The sequence below is a fragment of the Polypterus senegalus genome, chromosome 1 (genome assembly GCF_016835505.1).
Source record: "Polypterus senegalus isolate Bchr_013 chromosome 1, ASM1683550v1, whole genome shotgun sequence".
NCBI lineage: Eukaryota > Metazoa > Chordata > Cladistia > Polypteriformes > Polypteridae > Polypterus > Polypterus senegalus.
Window position 1 is genome coordinate 162662559 of NC_053154.1, and position 18103 is coordinate 162680661.

Sequence of the window (18103 nt, forward strand, 5' to 3'; positions counted from 1 at the left end):
GTTCTGGGAATCAGAAAGGAGCACATGCAATTTGAAGCCACAAAAAAAGCCCACAGTGTATGAAACTGGCATTCAGTTTCCTCATTTTCAGATGTCATATTGTATGTGCTCGGATTTTGACATTTGTAATATTTTGTTGTGTGCTAGAAATCAACATCTTAAATAAAGAAACGTATCCTCTAACAGGACAAATCAGTAATGAAGCAGAAGAAAAGCTAGTCCATCTGTGTCATGTATTACTCTTCAGCTAATGCTTGAACAGGGAATATTCTTCTACAGCATGAATCCAAATAGTCAAATACTAAAGATGTAGTTCTACGTTATAAGCAACTGAATTTAAATAACTGTGTCAATCAATGGATACATTTACTCTGGTTGGTTCATTGGTTTACACCCAAATGATCTATATAAAATAAAAGCCGATTTTTACTTAATCTTCTGTCCTTTGGATTTAGCCACCACCCTTGAAATTTCTGTATATAATAAATAAATACATACAACTGTCCAATCTTGTTGAATACAGGACATCTGATCTCTTAGTCATCCTTCAGTACATTGTGTTAATTTGACCTGTCTGGTTTCTGGCATGTATTAACCCTTTAAGCTATTTCTTTAAGACAAATGCTATGTTACCCTAAAATTATTTTTCCACATTTGATTTCTACAATTTAATTAAAGGGTTAGTTACATGTATAATGCAAAGTTGTCCCTGCACGTGTTTAGTTAAAGAGAAGCCAACTTTTACCTTGCAGGACAAATCTGAAACTGCCATGGTGTTTAGAGAAGGAGCAAAACTCAGTTAAAATAGCTTATTATATCAAATAAGTGGTCGAGAATGTATACATCTTCATACTTTAAACAAAAAAATAAAAACAAAAAACCAATTTGTTATTTGTATATTGTTCTGAGGATGAACAGTGTTGAAATAAAAATTGCTGGAAAATCCAAAACGAACAGCAAGCAAATTTTCAGTGTTACTCTAGTAAAAAAACAATTTAAGAATTCAAAAAGACCTGGACCCCTTCAAAACTTCTACACTGAATTTCATTTTCCTGATGTTCAAGAGTGCAAAAGTGCTACACATGGGGAAAAAGGAACATCAATTATAAATACAAGATGGGAGACGGTCATACAGAAAGCAGCATCTGAAAAGGAGTTAGGGGTATATGTTGATGCAACATTTTCATTGACTAAGCAATGCACAGAAGCAATTAAAAAGGCAAACAAAATATTAGGTTATATCATAAAGTCAACAGCTGTTATGCTCAAACTATATAATGCACTAGCAAGACCGCATCTTGAAAATGTGTGCAGTTCTGTTCACTATAGTACAAGAAAGATATAGCAATACTTGAAGCTGTAATGAGTAGAACAACCAAATGCACCCAGGACATAAGGACATGTCCTTCTGACAGACTCAGAGAATTAAATGGGATTAGTCTCTAGCAGAGGAGACTGCGTTGGGTTCCTAATCCATGTATTTAAAATCCTCAAAGACACTGATAAAGTAGATCCATAAACATTCTTTGTGCTTAATAGTCAAATTAAGGGAAAGCATATTTAAAACTAAACCTAGGAAGCACTTCTTAACATGAAGAATATTTGGACTCTGGAACAAAACTACCAAGACATGTAGTTCAAGCAGAAACCCTGCCAACCTTTAAGAAGAACCTGGATGAGATATCTGGACAGCATAGCTATCAGATAAACAAACAGACTTGATGGACTCAAAAGTCTCCTCTTGTTTGTCTGATTTTTTGTGTATTGTGAAGCATGTATTGTAATATATATTGTATGTGGATTAAATGTATTGTCTCAAGCTTAGTAAGGTTTTCCATTTGGAGGTGTTCCTAAAAAGGTGCCTTGTCTCAGATAGCATTATTTAAAGCTCTGTCCCTGGGTCCATGTCTTGTGCTTAATGGTGCTGGGATTGGATGGTATTCCCATGGAGCCTTATTTGACCTTGTGAACTCAAAAAGGTGATAGGTGGAAATGAAACCCAGAAGGTATTTTATACTAATTCTATTCCTTGGGTCGAAGATGACCTAAAATCTAATTTATATCCAGTTTCAATATCTCACAATTCTAACTATTTAATACAGTGTTTGAAAAAGAACATTTTGTTTACAAATTAAAAATAAAAAAATAAAGCAAAAAACATTTTCTATTAGAAAATACTCAAAGACAAAGCAAAAAGCATACAACAGCAGTGTCAACGTTACTTATTTATTCAATGTAAAATTGGGGAGTAATGGCCCAGTTTACTTGCTTACTAGGCCAATGTCACTAGACAATATTATTCAATCATGAAAACTTTAAAAACTGCAGTCTGTGTCACAGGCAGCCAAATGTATATAACTGGTAAAGTGATCAAAACAATTAAGAAGAAAAACAAATCTAGTAAGAGATTAAGTAATCATTCAGCATAAATTAGAGAGAGTATCAGAGATTAAACGGAGTTTCAATAGTGTGCTAGAATGAATTAGGAGGCATCAAAACAATAGCAGACAATATTAATTACCCCAATTTAAAAACTTTGAGTTTCTAATGAAAGACTAGTGGTCACATTTCAAAATTGAGCATTTACACCACAAGGTGCAATTTTTGCTTAAGCACGGAAAAACATACAGAGATGAGGAACATTTTTGCAAGGGGGTTATTGTCAATGTAGAATTCTCAGGGATCTTTGTTACTACTCATTTAAATGTGCACAAAATTAACCAAGTAAAAAATTAAACTAGCAAGTTGGTTAGGGTTCAGATAACACCACATTAGGGGCTTGATAGATAGCTCTGAATGTGCAAAATTTTATGAAGACCTATTCAGAATTCATGAATTCTGTATTTATGTATTTGACGAAGTTCAAACAGAAACAAATATTACATCCGATTACACTTCAAAGCTCACAGCATGAGAAACACCTTGGGCTTGTATTAGGCTTGACACAGCCCACATACAGGCCAAGTACAGATGACATTATGAAGGCCTGCATATTACACTCTTTGAGGCAGAAGAGGATTAATGCAGTTTAAGTAGCTGTCTAATACTGTGCATTATTTAAAAAGAAAGACAAAAACTGCTTTTTTTTGTTAGAACCAGGCGTCCCATCCAGGATGGGAACCTGCTTTATGCTCCGTGCTCCTGCAACAGACACAGGACCGCCTTGACCATTATTTTTGGCCAGAAGGCGCAGATAATGGATAGATAAAATATTACACACTAATATGATATAATGTGCAACATTGAACTAGAAATTTATTATCGTAATTAGCCGTTAATCATTGTGCTGTTTTGTTCATCTGTATGGCGGATACGTAGGAACTGCATAGAGGCGAAGATGTCATTTAGCTTTACAAGGCGAACTTAAGGTATCTGTCAAAGAATGAACAGAGCGGTATAAGATGAGGTCGACCTCAAAAAGAGCGGTGCTTAAAAGAATGATGCCCGTGTCCATGGATTGCATAAATAAGTAAAGAGAAAGAAGGATATTGATTTTAAAAGAAATTACGTTCACCCGATATAACTCGAAACTCTGGAAAACAGCAGCATATAATAAGCGCATTCAGTAACAGATAGTTAATTGTAATGTTGATTCTTTTTATGTTGTTTTATTATGATCATCATCACCAGCACCACTGCCTCCTCTTTTTACATAATTCCTTCAGAGCAACCGCAAAGCGCTTCACAAACAAATCAGGTCAGGAGAAATTAATAAATAAATAACTTGATCTGCGCGTTGCGGCTACACGCAAGTGAACGCAACAGAGTAGAGAAAAAAAAAAGAAATAGAACTGAAAACTGATGCATGAAATAGAATAAGATTAACATCGTGACAGATAAATCAGTTGATACAAATTGTCGTTTGATGATCGGGGATTGGTGTATTATGCATACATCAGAGCTCTCGCACCACGTGAGACGAATGTGAAATGTCAGAACCGGCATAAGCAGAAGCTGCGTCGATCCTACTCGTGTTATTATGGAGAAAGCTGAGCAGCGTTATGTGGCCTTCATGAACAAGAAAATTCCTTTATAACAATTTTTTTTTCTTTTAATTCACTTATTTTTATGTGTTCTTTCGATATGGCCTGGCCATGCATCAGTCGGGTCTGCTGTCTAGCTCGGTTCTGGAACCAATTCGACAAATCTGATTTATCCGTACCTTTGACCATACAGAACTACTCCGAAATTACAGACCAAGACGTTCGGCTTACTAAACTCATACCAACAGAGGATCCTTCCGATTACCGCGGACCGCCTGCTGACCAGGACTCGGGGACGAGGCGGTTGTGGAAGGGGAGGAAAGACACTAGTTTGAAAGCACGGGAGGATCACCAGTCCTCGGGCGAATCTTTTCAGAGCCTAACTCAGTACAAGCAGGATTTCAAAGCCTGGCCCGTCACGAAGAGGGAACATTTCCCATGGATCAGCAATGGCGGCAAAAAAGACGGACTCTCCCTCCCTCAGTTACAAAGTCCCGGTAGTCGGTACTCGCAGCTCGGGTCGCAGAGAGCTGAGAAAGTGAAGCAGAAAGCTGGCGGGAGAGAAGAGCAGGAGGCTGGCAAGACGAGCTCGTACAGGTAAGCCGCGCACGCAGAACGCCTGCGCGCAGCTCTTCAGCACAACCGCTAGACGCGGCGTTCGGCACGGGATTTTGTCTTTTAAGAGGTTTGGACTCAGTAGTTTATGCATTTTGAGATTTATGCACGCGATTTTCTTTTTATTTGTACGGTTATAATACAATAAATGTCGGCGTCCCATTTCAGACAAACTGTCGCGTGTAGACGGCAGCAGAATAGTAGTTTATGTAACGCGCGACTGGAAAATGAAAATGAACTTAAAATATCCTCAGTTTATTTTTTATCAAACTATTTCTTTTCACCGCCTGTTTACATAAAGCGTACAAAATAAACTGCATTGTAGAGAGACCTTTCTCCGAAGGCCTGTTGAATAGTTAGTTACCTTGTTTGTAATTATTCAGTGAGGTTTGCCACTTACTTGAACCCTCAAGGCAGAAGACTTATTTTCATGTTAAGGAAAGTAGAGTTGTTATTCACACGGCAAGAAATGTTTCTAATAAGAGGACACATTTAAGCTGCACAGACAACTACAGTACTTCCAACTTCAGTGGCATCACATGGTGAAAGAAGCCTGTGGTCCATTCAGCTGTCTGTATATGACTAAGCAACACTGTTCACCATTAGCCATGCGTGGCTTTAATTTGCACAACTGTTTTTCTTCTCCATCAATTTATAACTATTTAGCCTTGTGTAGCACTGTACTTAGTGCTTCTTCCTTACAGGTTCATCAATAGGGGATTTGAATCCCATGCCTGCTTAATGTCAGTGTGGAAATTGTTCATTTTTTTCTCCCCAGTGTTCCTCTTATATCTCAGAGACATGCATCTTTGGTGAATTGGAAGTTCTAATTTGGCCTGGTGTATTTGAATGGACCAGGCACTGGATGATTGGTCACCACTTGGTGATTTGACACTGCTTTGTTGGGCTTTGACCGCATGCATGAACTGAATCAAGAGACTTTGAGAAGTTAAGTGCTGCCTGCCTGTTCTATAATGTGATGGACAAACTATCAAATGCAAAGCATTTTTTTTTTTATTTGGTATACTTTATTAATCCATCCATTATCCAACCCGCTGAATCCGAACACAGGGTCACAGGGGTCTGCTGAAGCCAATCCCAGCCAACACAGGGCACAAGGCAGGGTGCCAACCCACCGCAGGACACACACAAAACACCAGGGCCAATTTAGAATCACCAATCCACCTAACCTGCATGTCTTTGGACTGTGGGAGGAAACGCAGACACGAGGAGAACATGCAAATTCCACGCAGGGAGGTCCCGGGAAGCGAACCCGGATCTCCTAACTGCGAGGCAGCAGCGCTACCACTGCGCCACTGTGCCGCCCTTTATTAATCCCCAAAGGAACATTGATGTGTCATGTGACCTTTGGGGGGTCAGAACACGGGGTCAGCCATTGTACAGCACCCCCCGGATCAATTTTTAGTTTAAGGGTCTCGCTCAATGGCCCAGTGGAGTAGGATCCCTTCTGACAGTAGCAAGATTTGAACCAGCAACCTTCCAGATACCAGTGCTAATCTTTAGCCACAGAGTCACCACCTTTGAATGAAATGACATAATGAAAAAGGTAAGAAGCATAATAATTACAATATTCATGGTTCATAAGATTAGAAGGAAATTGAGGAGAGAAAAACAAAACAAAAAATCAGTAGGGAAGAAAACAAACCTAAAAGTTCCAAATCAGAGGGAAGACTAGCTCTTCCAAGGGTCATATTGCATAACTGTTGAAACAAGTTTCCAATGTAGGATGTTCCTGGAGAATTAGGCATGCTCCATAAGCATGCTGTTAGTTCAGTATAATCAATTTCAGATCATAGCGCTGTTGAATCTTATGCAGCTGTTTACCTTTGTAATGCTGGTGCCAGTGTTTCTGGTGATGGTGGGAAAGTACAGTTGTAGCTGACTGGTAACATGTGGTTGAATCCTAAAGGGGTGTAAAAGTGTTAAGAATGCCTTTCACTGCATTATGCACTGGCACACTTTTAAAAAATCTCATCCGGTCCCCTGAACTGGAACAAAAACTTTCATGAAAGCCTTTCAGTGATGATTGCTGCTGCAGTATCTGTTTTGTTACGCAGGATGTATCTTTCCACCTGCTCCATGGAGATTCCAGTTTGTGTCCTTGATTGAACTTGGCAGTTGTGGCTGCGCTGCCAATGGTTACATCATATAGAACATATTGTTAATAGCCTCTATACAGAAATGGTCACAGCACTGGAAAAAAGGATTTTCAAGCACTCAATGCAAAAACTGGGCATCTGATGGTCTGCATAACAGACTGGATGAGCTTTTTATCTAAGAAAGAAAAGTTGTACATCTGGCTACCTATGCCTGTGGTAGTGCACAGTGTCTCAATTAACATAGGGAGTGATGAAAGTGCCTCTTGCGACAGCATATTCCTACTCACTTTCTAGTACAGTATCAGTTTGCTTTAATAAACTGGCAGAGTGCAGCAACACTCTCCTTTCTCCATTGTAACAGCACTTTTATTACCTTTGTGCACTAATGTAGGTCCATGACAAAGTGATCTCTTCATCAGCTATAGCTTGAACAGTGTCTGAACTCGCCTTACGTGTAAAACTCAGCTATGTCAATTTCAGCCTCAATTTCTGTTTTTTTATTTTTTTTCATACTGTCAGAGTATGTAAAACACAGCACCTCAGACAGACAAGCTTCTTTTCAGTTTGTGAGGTCCAAAACACCCACATTCCTTATTCCTCATCACTGCATTCTATGCATTGTAATTGCGAATGTGCATTCATTGGTTGTCAGCTGCCATGCATATAGAGCCCTTCCTTACAACTAAAGACAAAGTCAATCCTGACAGATTTTTATTGGAGTGAGTTGCATGCTAGTTGGAGTGAGTTACTGGGCCTGTCTCAGTATGTGGCAGTTTTCACAGGAATGTGGCACCGACTGCCTCTGAATCGTTAAGATTATGTAAATTAAGGCTATGGCTGAAAATTGCTGAAAAAGTTGCATAATGTGACACAGTCTTAAGGAATGGCATTTCGATCTTTCTTTGGATTTCACAACTCCATCATGATCATTTTTGGAGCCATCATGCTCAAAATAATGTGCGAAGACATGTGAGCAGAACACATGACAAGTTTACTGATCTATAACATGTGAACACAACATTAGCTATGAGAATGACTTTGTATTCCCATCATCCAACCCAGTTCTGATCTGTGAAGATGAGTGGATCAGCAAAAGTTGCACATATATGAAGATCATCACAGTGTCTTCATAAGCTGTGAAAATTCATCTTCACTGTTGTTCATAGATGAAAAAAGAATGTTAAATTATTTTCTTTGTATATCTAATTTTTCATGAAGTGATTGTTTGTAATATAGGGGAAGCCTCTAATTGATTCAGGAATTATTTGCCCTTTATGGGGATGGTGTTGAGTTTTCTGTTTTTTGATACTATTTTTATTTGCCAAGAGACTACGTGTAATCCATGCTCATTCTCTTGTAATAGCAAGTTACTGAAATGAACTATTAGATCTGGTGACAGCAAGTAGAAAAGGTAATTTTACCTGCAGTATATCAAAATCACTATTTTTAAAATAATACTTATATTTTTAAATTACTTTGGTAGTTTTGCTTTAATTGAGGTGGACAGTGTGGTGTATTAATTGGAAGTAAAAAAAATGATGCCTGAGATTCATGTAGCCACCTTTAAAACATTTTGCACTGGTGAGTTGCAGCATTTATCATAATCTCTCACAAGACATCTTGCCACCACTACTTTCTGTCTAATCCCAAGACCCTGCACTAGGTTGAATGTTTAATTTATTTTCTTTTTGTATACTGTATTAATCCCAAAGGGGAACCAAGCCACAGGAGATGCACAAACCAGTGTGTTTCTTTGTGTCGGTCCCAAGCCTGGATAAATGGGGAGGGTTATGTCAGGAAGGGCATCCGGTGTAAAATTTTGCCAGATCAACATGCAGACAACATAACAGATTTCCATACTGGATCGGTCGAGCCCAGGGTTAACAATGACCACCACCAGTACTGTTAGCCAACAGAGTGCTGGCAGAAATTGGGATACTGTTGGGTAGGAACTTTGAATGTTGGCAGTATGACTGGTAAGGGAAGAGAGTTAGCCGATATGATGGAGGGAAGGAAGGTTGATATATTGTGTGTTCAAGAGACTAAATGGAAGAGGAGTAAGGCCAGGTTGATTCAAATTGTTCTATCATGATGTGGATGGGAGGAGAAATGGAGTTGGGTTATTCTGAAAGAACAGTATGTCAAAGTGTTTTGGAAGTGAAAAGATTGTCAGATAGAGTAATGATTATGAAGCTGGAAATTAGAGGTGTGATGATGAATGTTGTTAGTGCTTATGCCCAACAGGTTGGATGTGCAATGAATGAGAAAGAAGATTTCTGGATTGAGTTGGATGAAGTAATGGGCAGTGTACACAAGGGACAGAAAGTGGTGAAGTGGAAATTTTGGTGAAGGGAACAAAGGAGATGAGGAGGTGATGGGTCGCTCTGGTGTCAAGGAGAGGAATGAAGAATATCAGATGATAGTGGATTTTGCCAAAAGGATGGGTATGGCTGTGGTGAATACGTATTTTAAGAAGAGGGAGGAACATAGGGTGACGTACAAGAGTGGAGGAAGATGCACACAGGTAGATTACATCCTATGAAGAAGAGTCAATCTGAAGGAGAGTAAAGATTGCAAAGTGGTGGCAGGGGAAACTGTAGTTAGACAGCAAAGGATTGTGGTCTGTAGGATGATGCTGGAGATCAAGAAGAAGAGGAGGAGAGTGAGGGCAGAGCCAAGGATCAAATGGTGGAAGTTGAAAAAGGAAGACTGCAAGGTTAAGTTTAGGGAGGAGATAAGACAGGCAATGGGTGGCAATGAAGAGTTACCAGACAGCTGGGCAACTACAGCAGAAGTAGTAAGGGTAACAGCTGGAAGGGTGCATGGTGTGACATCTGGACAGAGGAAGAAGGAAAAGGAAACCTGGTGGTGGAATGGGGAAGTACAGAAGAGTATACAGAGGAAGTGGATGGTGAATAAGAAGTGGGATAGTCAGAAGATGAAGAAAGTGAACAAAAGTATAAGAATATAAGGCGTAAGGTAAATAGAGAGGTGACGGAAGCTAAAGAAAAGGCATATGACGAGTTGTATAAGATGTTGGACACTAAGGAAAGAGAAAAGGAACTGTACTGACTAGCTAGATAGAGGAACTGAGCTGGGAAAGATGTGCAGCAGATTAGGGTCATAAAGGATAAAGATGGAAATAGGGTGTGTTGAGAAGATGGAAGGAGTACTTCGAGAGGCTGATGAATGAAGAGAATAAGAGAGAAAGAAGGTTGGATAATAGTGAATCATGAAGTGCAACAGATTAGCTAGGAGGAAGTAAGGACTGCTATGTAGAGGATTATTTTTAATAAATTTGCAAAAATCTCAAGTAAACTTTTTTCACGTTGTCATTATGGGGTGTTATGTGGAATTCTGAAGAAAAAAATTAATTTAATCCATTTTGGAATAAGGCTGAAACATAACAAAATGTGGAAAAAGTGAATACTTTCTAGATGCACTGTACCTGTGGAAGCATGGAGGTGTTTAGGAGAGATGGCAGTGGAGTTTTTAACCAGATTGTTTAATGGAATCTTGGAAAAGGAGAGGATGCCTGAGGAGTGGAGAAGAAGTGTACTGGTTCTGATTTTTAAGAATAAGGGGGATGTGAAGAGCTGTAGTAACTACAGGGGGATAAAGATGAGCCACCGTATGAAGTTATGGAAAAGAGTGGTGGAAGCTATAGTAGGTTACGAAGGGAGGTGATGATTATTGAGCAGCAGTATGGTTTCATGCCAAGAAAGAGCACCACAGATGCAATGTTTGCTTTGAGGGTGTTGATGGAGAAGTATCGGGAAGGCCAGAAAGAGTTGCATTGTGTGTTTGTGGATCTAGAGAAATATGACAGGGTTCCTAGAGAGGAGTTGTGGTAGTGTATGAGGAATGTTGTATGTGGCAGAGAAGTATGTAAGAGTTGTACAGGATATGTACAAGGGAAGTATGACAGTGGTAAGGTCTGCAGTAGGAGTGATGAATGCATTCAAGGTGGGGATGGGATTACATCAGGGATCAGCTCTGTGCCTTTTCTTATTTGCAATGGTGGTGGACAGGTTGACAGACGAGATTAGACGGGAGTCCCTGTGGACTATGATGTTTGCTGATGTCATTGTGATCTGTAGCGATAGTAGGGAGCAGGTTGAGGAGACCCAAGAGAGGTGGAGATATACTCTAGAGAGGAGAGGAATGAAGGTCAGTAGGAACAAGAGAGAATACATGTGTGTAAATGAGAGGGAGGTCAGTGGAATGGTTAGGATGCAAGGAGTAGAGTTGGCGAAGGTGGATGAGTTTAAATACATGGGATCAACAGTACAGAGTAATGGGGATTGTGGAAGAGAGCTGAAAAAGAGAGCAGGCAGGGTGAAATGGATGGAGAAGAGTGTCGGGAGTGATTTGTGACAGACGAATATCAGCTAGAGTGAAAGGGAAGGTCTACAGGATTGGTAGTTAGACCAGCTATATTATATGGGTTGGAGACGGTGGCACTGACTAGAAAGCTGGAGACAGAGTTGGAGGTAGCAGAGTTAAAGATGCTAAGATTTGCACTGGGTGTCATGAGGATGGATAGGATTAGAAATGAGCACATTAGAGGGTCAGCTCAAGTTGGACAGTTGGGAGACAAAGTCAGAGAGGCAAGATTGCGTTGGTTTGGACATGTGCAGAGGAGAGATGCTGAGTATATTGGGAAAAGGATGTTAAGGGTAGAGCTGCCAGGTAAGAGGAAAAGAGGAAGGCCTAAGAGAAGGTTTATTGATGTGGTGAGAGAAGATACGCAGGCGATGGGTGTAACAGAACAAGATGTAGAGGACAGGAATATATGGAACAAGATGATCTGCTGTGGCAACCCCTAACGGGATTAGCCGAAAGAAGATGAATCCCAAAGAGTAAATTGTCTTTTTCCATGGTATTTGGAGGCCATTACAGTGTTCTTCTTCACAAATGATTGGTTACTGTTATGGCATTTGTCATCAGACGGTGATTAAATTATTTCTGCAGTCTGTGTCCTCATGAAAGGCAAATGTAAGGATGGTGTTTAAAATATGGAAGGTTGCGTAAAGAGGTCCAGGTATTATGGGTTAAGGTGCATTTATACACAATGTCTACCATTTAAAAACTATGTTCGATATTCATAAACTCAGTATTCTTAGAATGAGTGGGGTCTGGGTATTTTTGCTCCTGCTTGATCAATCAATTCTAGTTGAAGCCCAGATTATGCCACTGATATAGTTAAGTGGGGTCTGAGTGCTGTAATATTGGCTGTAGCATATCACATAATGGCTTAGCCTGGGTAATCTTACACTGCTCTAATGCCAATTTGACACAGTTTTGTCAGAATAATGCTTCTCTCCTTTGTTCTCTCCTGTAGTATTCACAATGTAGGCATACAGTATCCTGACTAGAAAACTGTGTTCTGAGCAGGTGCCCTCTTATCTGAAGTTGACTTCATCTCATTTTAAGTCTTTACAGAAAAGTCCACCATGGAAGTTGATGCCAGTTTAACAACATCAAAGAACATCTTTTCTTAGTTCTTTAATATTACAATGATATGCAGATTAGATAACTATCTTGGTGAAACAAACTTAATTTTATGGTTTTGCACAGCTGTTTAAAGTGTGAGAAGCGGCACTGTGTATTATTGTTGTGAAAGAATATTCCTCACCATGCATAATGCTGCTGCTGGCTGGGCATGCTTAAAATAATGTAAATGCACAAAAGGATTTTAGTGCCCTCCTGTCTGGTTGTTAGAAAGTGTACCACATACAGTATAGCACCTGATCCATTGATTACTACCAAGAGAGGGACTTGTAGCTTTGGGTGCACATATTTAATTGCATAAACACAAATATCCCAGCAACCCTTGATATCTCATCTAATTAATAGCACTTAATTCCAAATAGTCTAGGCTCATTACCAGCTTGTTAGCACTACAATACATTTTGGCACTAGTATCATTCTGAAGCTATTCATTTGTTACAGCCTGAGTGCAAAACAATAAAGTATTTTAATTATTTGGTTTTTCAGATGGATGGTTGGAATGCTTTTGTATTTCAGGCTGTGGGCCTTGGCTTTGTGAAGTAATACCTCATTGACAGGAACATCTTATTACAGTGTGGCCTATGTTTCAGGATGCAAAAACATTTTAAGTATCAATTGATTAATCTTTAATATGTGTATTATTTGTGTCTACTGTCTGTTGTACTGACTTTGATTTTATTACAACTGCAATGTAAGGCCTGTAACTAATGTACTGTAACTACAATGCAGTGACTTTAACTTTCCAGCATGACGTTGGTAATACTAACATAAACTGAATTCAATCACATTCATATAAAGTTATGCTTCACAGGTAATCAGGTACAGTACTCTTTAGGATTACTTATCATTCATGTATACAGTATAGTATTTTTCTAGATCAGTGTACTAGTGAATTCACGTTAACCTAACACGAAAGAAGGATCTTTTCTTACAGGTACACCACTTCTGATGTAGTGGAGGCTACAGTGGCATTTTAAGCAGTGTTATTGCTTTACTAGAAAGTGGGTAAACATGATCAATCCATTTATTAGCTATGCATTTAAATTACATTTACATTTATTTATTTATTTTACCAATGCCTTTATCCTAAGTGACTTACAACATTTGAGATGCAATTGGTTACATTTCTTTCTCCAAATGGAGCACAGACAAGTAATATGTAATTGTTTCCAGTTTTACTTGTAGATTTCAAAACTCATTCACATTTTGCTATCACTTATATAAAGGTAAAACATTCAAAACAAAAAGACGTTTGAACTGCACCATCATTCCTTGCTTTTAGATTTACTTCTATTCAACCAGTGATTCCTTATCAAACCCATTTAACTCTTGTAAGTGTTATGAGGATAATTGCTTATTATTGTAGGCAAGGCATAAGCCAGGCAATCAAGGTGCACACTCATATAACCATATTCACTCACCCAGTAACAATTAAGTTCACTTAGAGTATGTTTATGATGTAACTACACTGCTCACAAAAATTAAAGGAACACTTTAAAGAAACACATTAGATACATCAGATTTCAATATGAAGTTGGATATCTATACAAATAACAACAGGGCAATGTCTTAGGACCAAAAGGTCTTTTAATGGAAATTAAAGTTTTCTGCCTACAGAGGGCTCAATTGTGTAGACACCCTAAAATCAGAGTGGAATGAAGATGTGGCAGGCTAGTCCATTTTTTCAAAAACTTAATTTCTGCTACTTAAAATGCTTTTCAGTATCTTGTGGGGCCCCCACGAGCTTGTATGCATGCTTGACAACGTCGGGGCATGCTCCTAACGAGACGACGGATGGTGTCTTGTGGTATTTCCTCCCAGATCTGTATGAGGGCATCCCTGAGCTGTTGTACAGTCTGAGGAGCAACCTGGCGGCGCCTAATGGACCGAAACATAATGTCCCACAGATGTTCTATTGGGTTTAAGTCAGGGGATCGTGAAGGCCATTCAATTGTTTCAATTCCTTCATCCTCCATGAGGCCGATCATTGTCGTGCATTAGAAGGAAACCAGGACCTACTGCACCAGCGTAGGGTCTGACAATGGGTCCAAGGATTTCATCCTGATACCTAATGGCAGTCAAGATGCCGTTGTCTAGCCTGTAGAGGTCTGTGAGTCGCTCCATGGATATGCCTCCAAGATCATCACTGACCCACCACCAAACCAGTCATGCTAAACAATGTTACAGGCAGCATAATATTCTCCACGGCTTCTCCTGACCCTTTCCGTCTTTCACATATACTCAGGGTGAACCTGCTCTCATCTGTGAAAAGCACAGGACGCCAGTGGTGGACCTGCCAATTCTGGTATTCTATGGCAAATGCCAATTGAGCTCCCCGGTGCTGCAGTGAGCACAGGGCGCAGTAGACATTTGGGCCCTCAGGCAACCCTCATGAAGTCTGTTTCTGATTGTTTGGTCAGAGACATTCACACCAGTGGCCTACTGGAGGTCATTTTGTAGGGCTCTGGCAGTGCTCATCCTGTTTCTCCTTGCCCAAAGGAGCAGATACTGGTCCTGCTAATGGGTTATGGACCTTCTATGGCCCTCTCCAGCTCTCCTAGAGTAACTGCTTGTCTCCTAGAATCTCCTTCATGCCCTTGAGACTGTGCAGGGAGACACAGCAAACCTTCTGGCAATGACACGTATTGATGTGCCATCCTGAAGAAGTTGGACTACCTGTGCAACCTCTGTAGGGTCCAGGTATCACCTCGTGCTACCAGTAGTGACACTGACTGTAGCCAAATGCAAAACTAGTGAAGAAACAGTCAGAAAAGATGAGGAGGGAAAAATGTCAGTGGCCTCCACCTGTTAAACCATTCCTGTTTTGGGGGTCATCTCATTGTTGCCCCTCTAGTGCATCTGTTGTTAATTTCATTAACACCACAGCAGCTGAAACTGATTAACAACCCCCTCTGCTACTTAACTGACCAGATTAATATCCCATAAGTTTCATTGATTTTATGCTATACTCTGATTAAAAAGTGTTCCTTTAATTCTTTTGAGCAGTATATAATGTCTGATGAAACAGCTATACAGGCATTATCCAGTTTACACACAGACAGTGATCAAGACTGGATTCAAATGTAGGACTATAGAGTTGTAAGGTACCAGTACTAACCACTCTTCCACCATGCTCCCCTTCAGATTTATTCCTTTAAATAAAGTGATGCAATTAAAAAAAAAAAAAAAAAATTCTTTATTTATGTTGCATCAGCAGTTAGGAAGTTACATTGGCATAAACTACATTTAAAATTATAATGTGAGATAGTTTTAACTAATGAGAAATTTCTTTTTTTTACATAATGATAATAAACTGTGTATTTTTACTACAAAATGATTGCCTATTAACCTATGGTGTTTGGTTAAAACTGATAAGTATGTGCTGGGTTGGAGGAATGCGTAGTGTTTGCCAAGTAACTCTGTAAAGAGTTCTGTTTCCAGAACTGCCAGCTACTGGTCATGGTGAAATACAGATAAAGCCTTATTTACAGTGTTAGTGCTAGAAGATAGATGAAGACAGAATCAAGCCTCTAATTGGCATATGAATCTCTTAACAATGTAGCATCATAATTCAGAGTCTCATTAGAACAATATATCTTTGGAGATGGCAGTGTATATCGATTGATTAAATGAGTTTCGTTGGACATCCATTAAAACATTAGCATTTAAATTCAGTAGCTTTACAATGAAGGGTTTATGACAGTTCATTTCTATTATTAACTCTAACAAATACAGTAAAATTTGGTTTTACTCAGGATAAATATTGTAAGCTGGTGCAGAATCTCAGTGAATTGAAAACTTAAATTTTCTTCTGTAAATTTAACATTATAAAATGCCAGGAAATTAGATGTTTAGCTTTTCCCTTTTCCTTATTTTACAGGCATGATTTCCAGCCATGGACAGGTGTCAAACCATCCAAATCATTTAAAAAGAAGTCTGCGATTGTGGCACCTACTTCTGATGGTCCAAAAGAGACCAGTTATAGAATGGCTTTTGGTGGAGATGTGTTCAAACAAATGAAGTTGCTGAATGTGGATGACAGTAATGAACTGGGAAATAAATATGAGCGTTCAGTGTGTCGCAGCAAGGAAGAAACTACGGTAAGAGAACACATCTTGACACTTGTTAGACATAACAATGTTACACTTAAAAAAAAATCTATTGAAAAATTATTTAATCACTTAAGCATAGTTAAAACATTGGCAAAACTGGGGTAAAACAACACTCTTATCTTTAGTTGCTTCAAAATTAGATCAGTATTTTTTTAATCATTAAAGTAGTCCATATAGCATGAACAATACAATGTTTAGTGTAATCTTTTTTTGGTTTTCTCTGTAGAAAGTAATAATACTTAATTTTCAGAATAATTACAAATTTTGAGGGGAAAAATTATAATAATAAGGGTCACACACATATATCCTTTTACAACTGGAAATTAAACTTCTTTAAGGCTTCTTTATTTTATATGGTAAACCATGAATATCATAAAAATCTGTGTCAAATATCCATGATTACTTTACTTCGGATTACATAGGCCACAGGAATGTTTTAAGATATTGTTTATTTTTTTATATATTTCTGTCATGAACACTATCTAAAGATGCCTACATGTGTTTTACTGACAGAGTACAAGCAGTTTTAATACTGTGAGACAGAGGCAAGCTTTTAAATTATTTAAAAGCCATAAAAGTAGTTTGAAATGTGGTAACTTCATCCTAAATGTTTTCTGCACGTTTACCTAAAAAGGCCAGATTATTGAAGGAGCAGGAAAGTGAATTTTAATACAACAATCTGCTTCAGTCCTACGGCTACAATAAAAACAGTATACAGTATAATTTTCAAATTTAAAACCCTGTGGATTATTGGGAGGTTTCTTGATTGTCCTTCATGGTCCAGTCTAATTTTTGTGCCAATTCGATATTTGCCTCAGATGCATCTCCTGTAGTAATGGGGACTACTGGCAGTTTCCAACTTGACGTTTAAAGGGGCATTCAGTTTAACTCTCCACTCAGTAGTGGCAATTTATTGTGCCTTAAACTCTGTTGGGCTCTCTTCCTGTATACTGCAACTTTTATGCCTCTTCTGTTTCTGGAAACCCTATTCTAACTTTTCGTCCCATCAGAAAATAAAGGGATGAAATTTTGTTTGGTACAGGAAAGTAAAGTAAAACATTTGGTATAAAAGAAAAATGCACATTTCCATGTGGAGAAAGAATGAAAGAATAATTTGGTACAAAACCAAAGGAAAGGAAATTTAAAACAATACATTACCATATTCTCTAAGAATACTTTTAGTTTTCAGTTTTTAAATGACTTTTAGCCACTTTTCACATAAATAAAAAGCACCAATTAAACATGTTTCATTTGGGCAAAGCGGTGCAGTGGTTAACACTCTTGTCTCACTAATAGGGTGTCCTGGGTTTGAATCATGTTCATAGTTATTATCTATGTGGAGGCTGCAGATTATTTCAGTATCTGCATAGGGTTTTCTCAGGCTATTCCATTTTTTCACCAGAATCTCCAGAGATCTTCACATTAGATTAATTGGCAACTCTAAACTGACCCCTATTGAGTGTGTGCTAAAGTTGGCTCTAAGAGGGACTGGTGGCCACCTATAGTGAGTTTCTGCCTTGTGCAAAGTGCACTGCAGTAGGCTTCAGCAACCCTGAATTAGACTAAACTGATTTGAAAATATTATGCTATAAATAGAAATACATGCAGGAATATTAAACATTCTCCAATTTGTGAGGGGTTAGAAAGTATTTTTAGGCTTTTCCTTCTTCTGATCTGTAACACTAAATTAATGACTGGGCGCTGATGCATTAACTAACACATAGTCATCTAAGGCTGGAGGTGATATTGTACAGTATGT

The 18103-nt window shown here is 38.7% G+C and overlaps 1 protein-coding gene across 2 annotated transcripts in view; it reads left to right on the forward strand.

The window, feature by feature from the left end:
• The first annotated feature begins 3721 nt into the window (after positions 1-3721).
• Positions 3722-18103, forward strand: part of map6d1 (MAP6 domain containing 1) — a 67130-nt gene continuing 52748 nt past the window's right edge. Inside the window, exons 1-2 of one of the 2 annotated variants that reach the window (XM_039761660.1) lie at positions 3722-4580; positions 16113-16332. In XM_039761660.1, coding sequence (XP_039617594.1) covers positions 4069-4580; positions 16113-16332 — 732 coding nt within the window. In that variant the 5' untranslated portion in view covers positions 3722-4068. The remainder of the gene's footprint in view (positions 4581-16112; positions 16333-18103) is intronic. The other variant, XM_039761666.1, reaches the window with a different exon arrangement.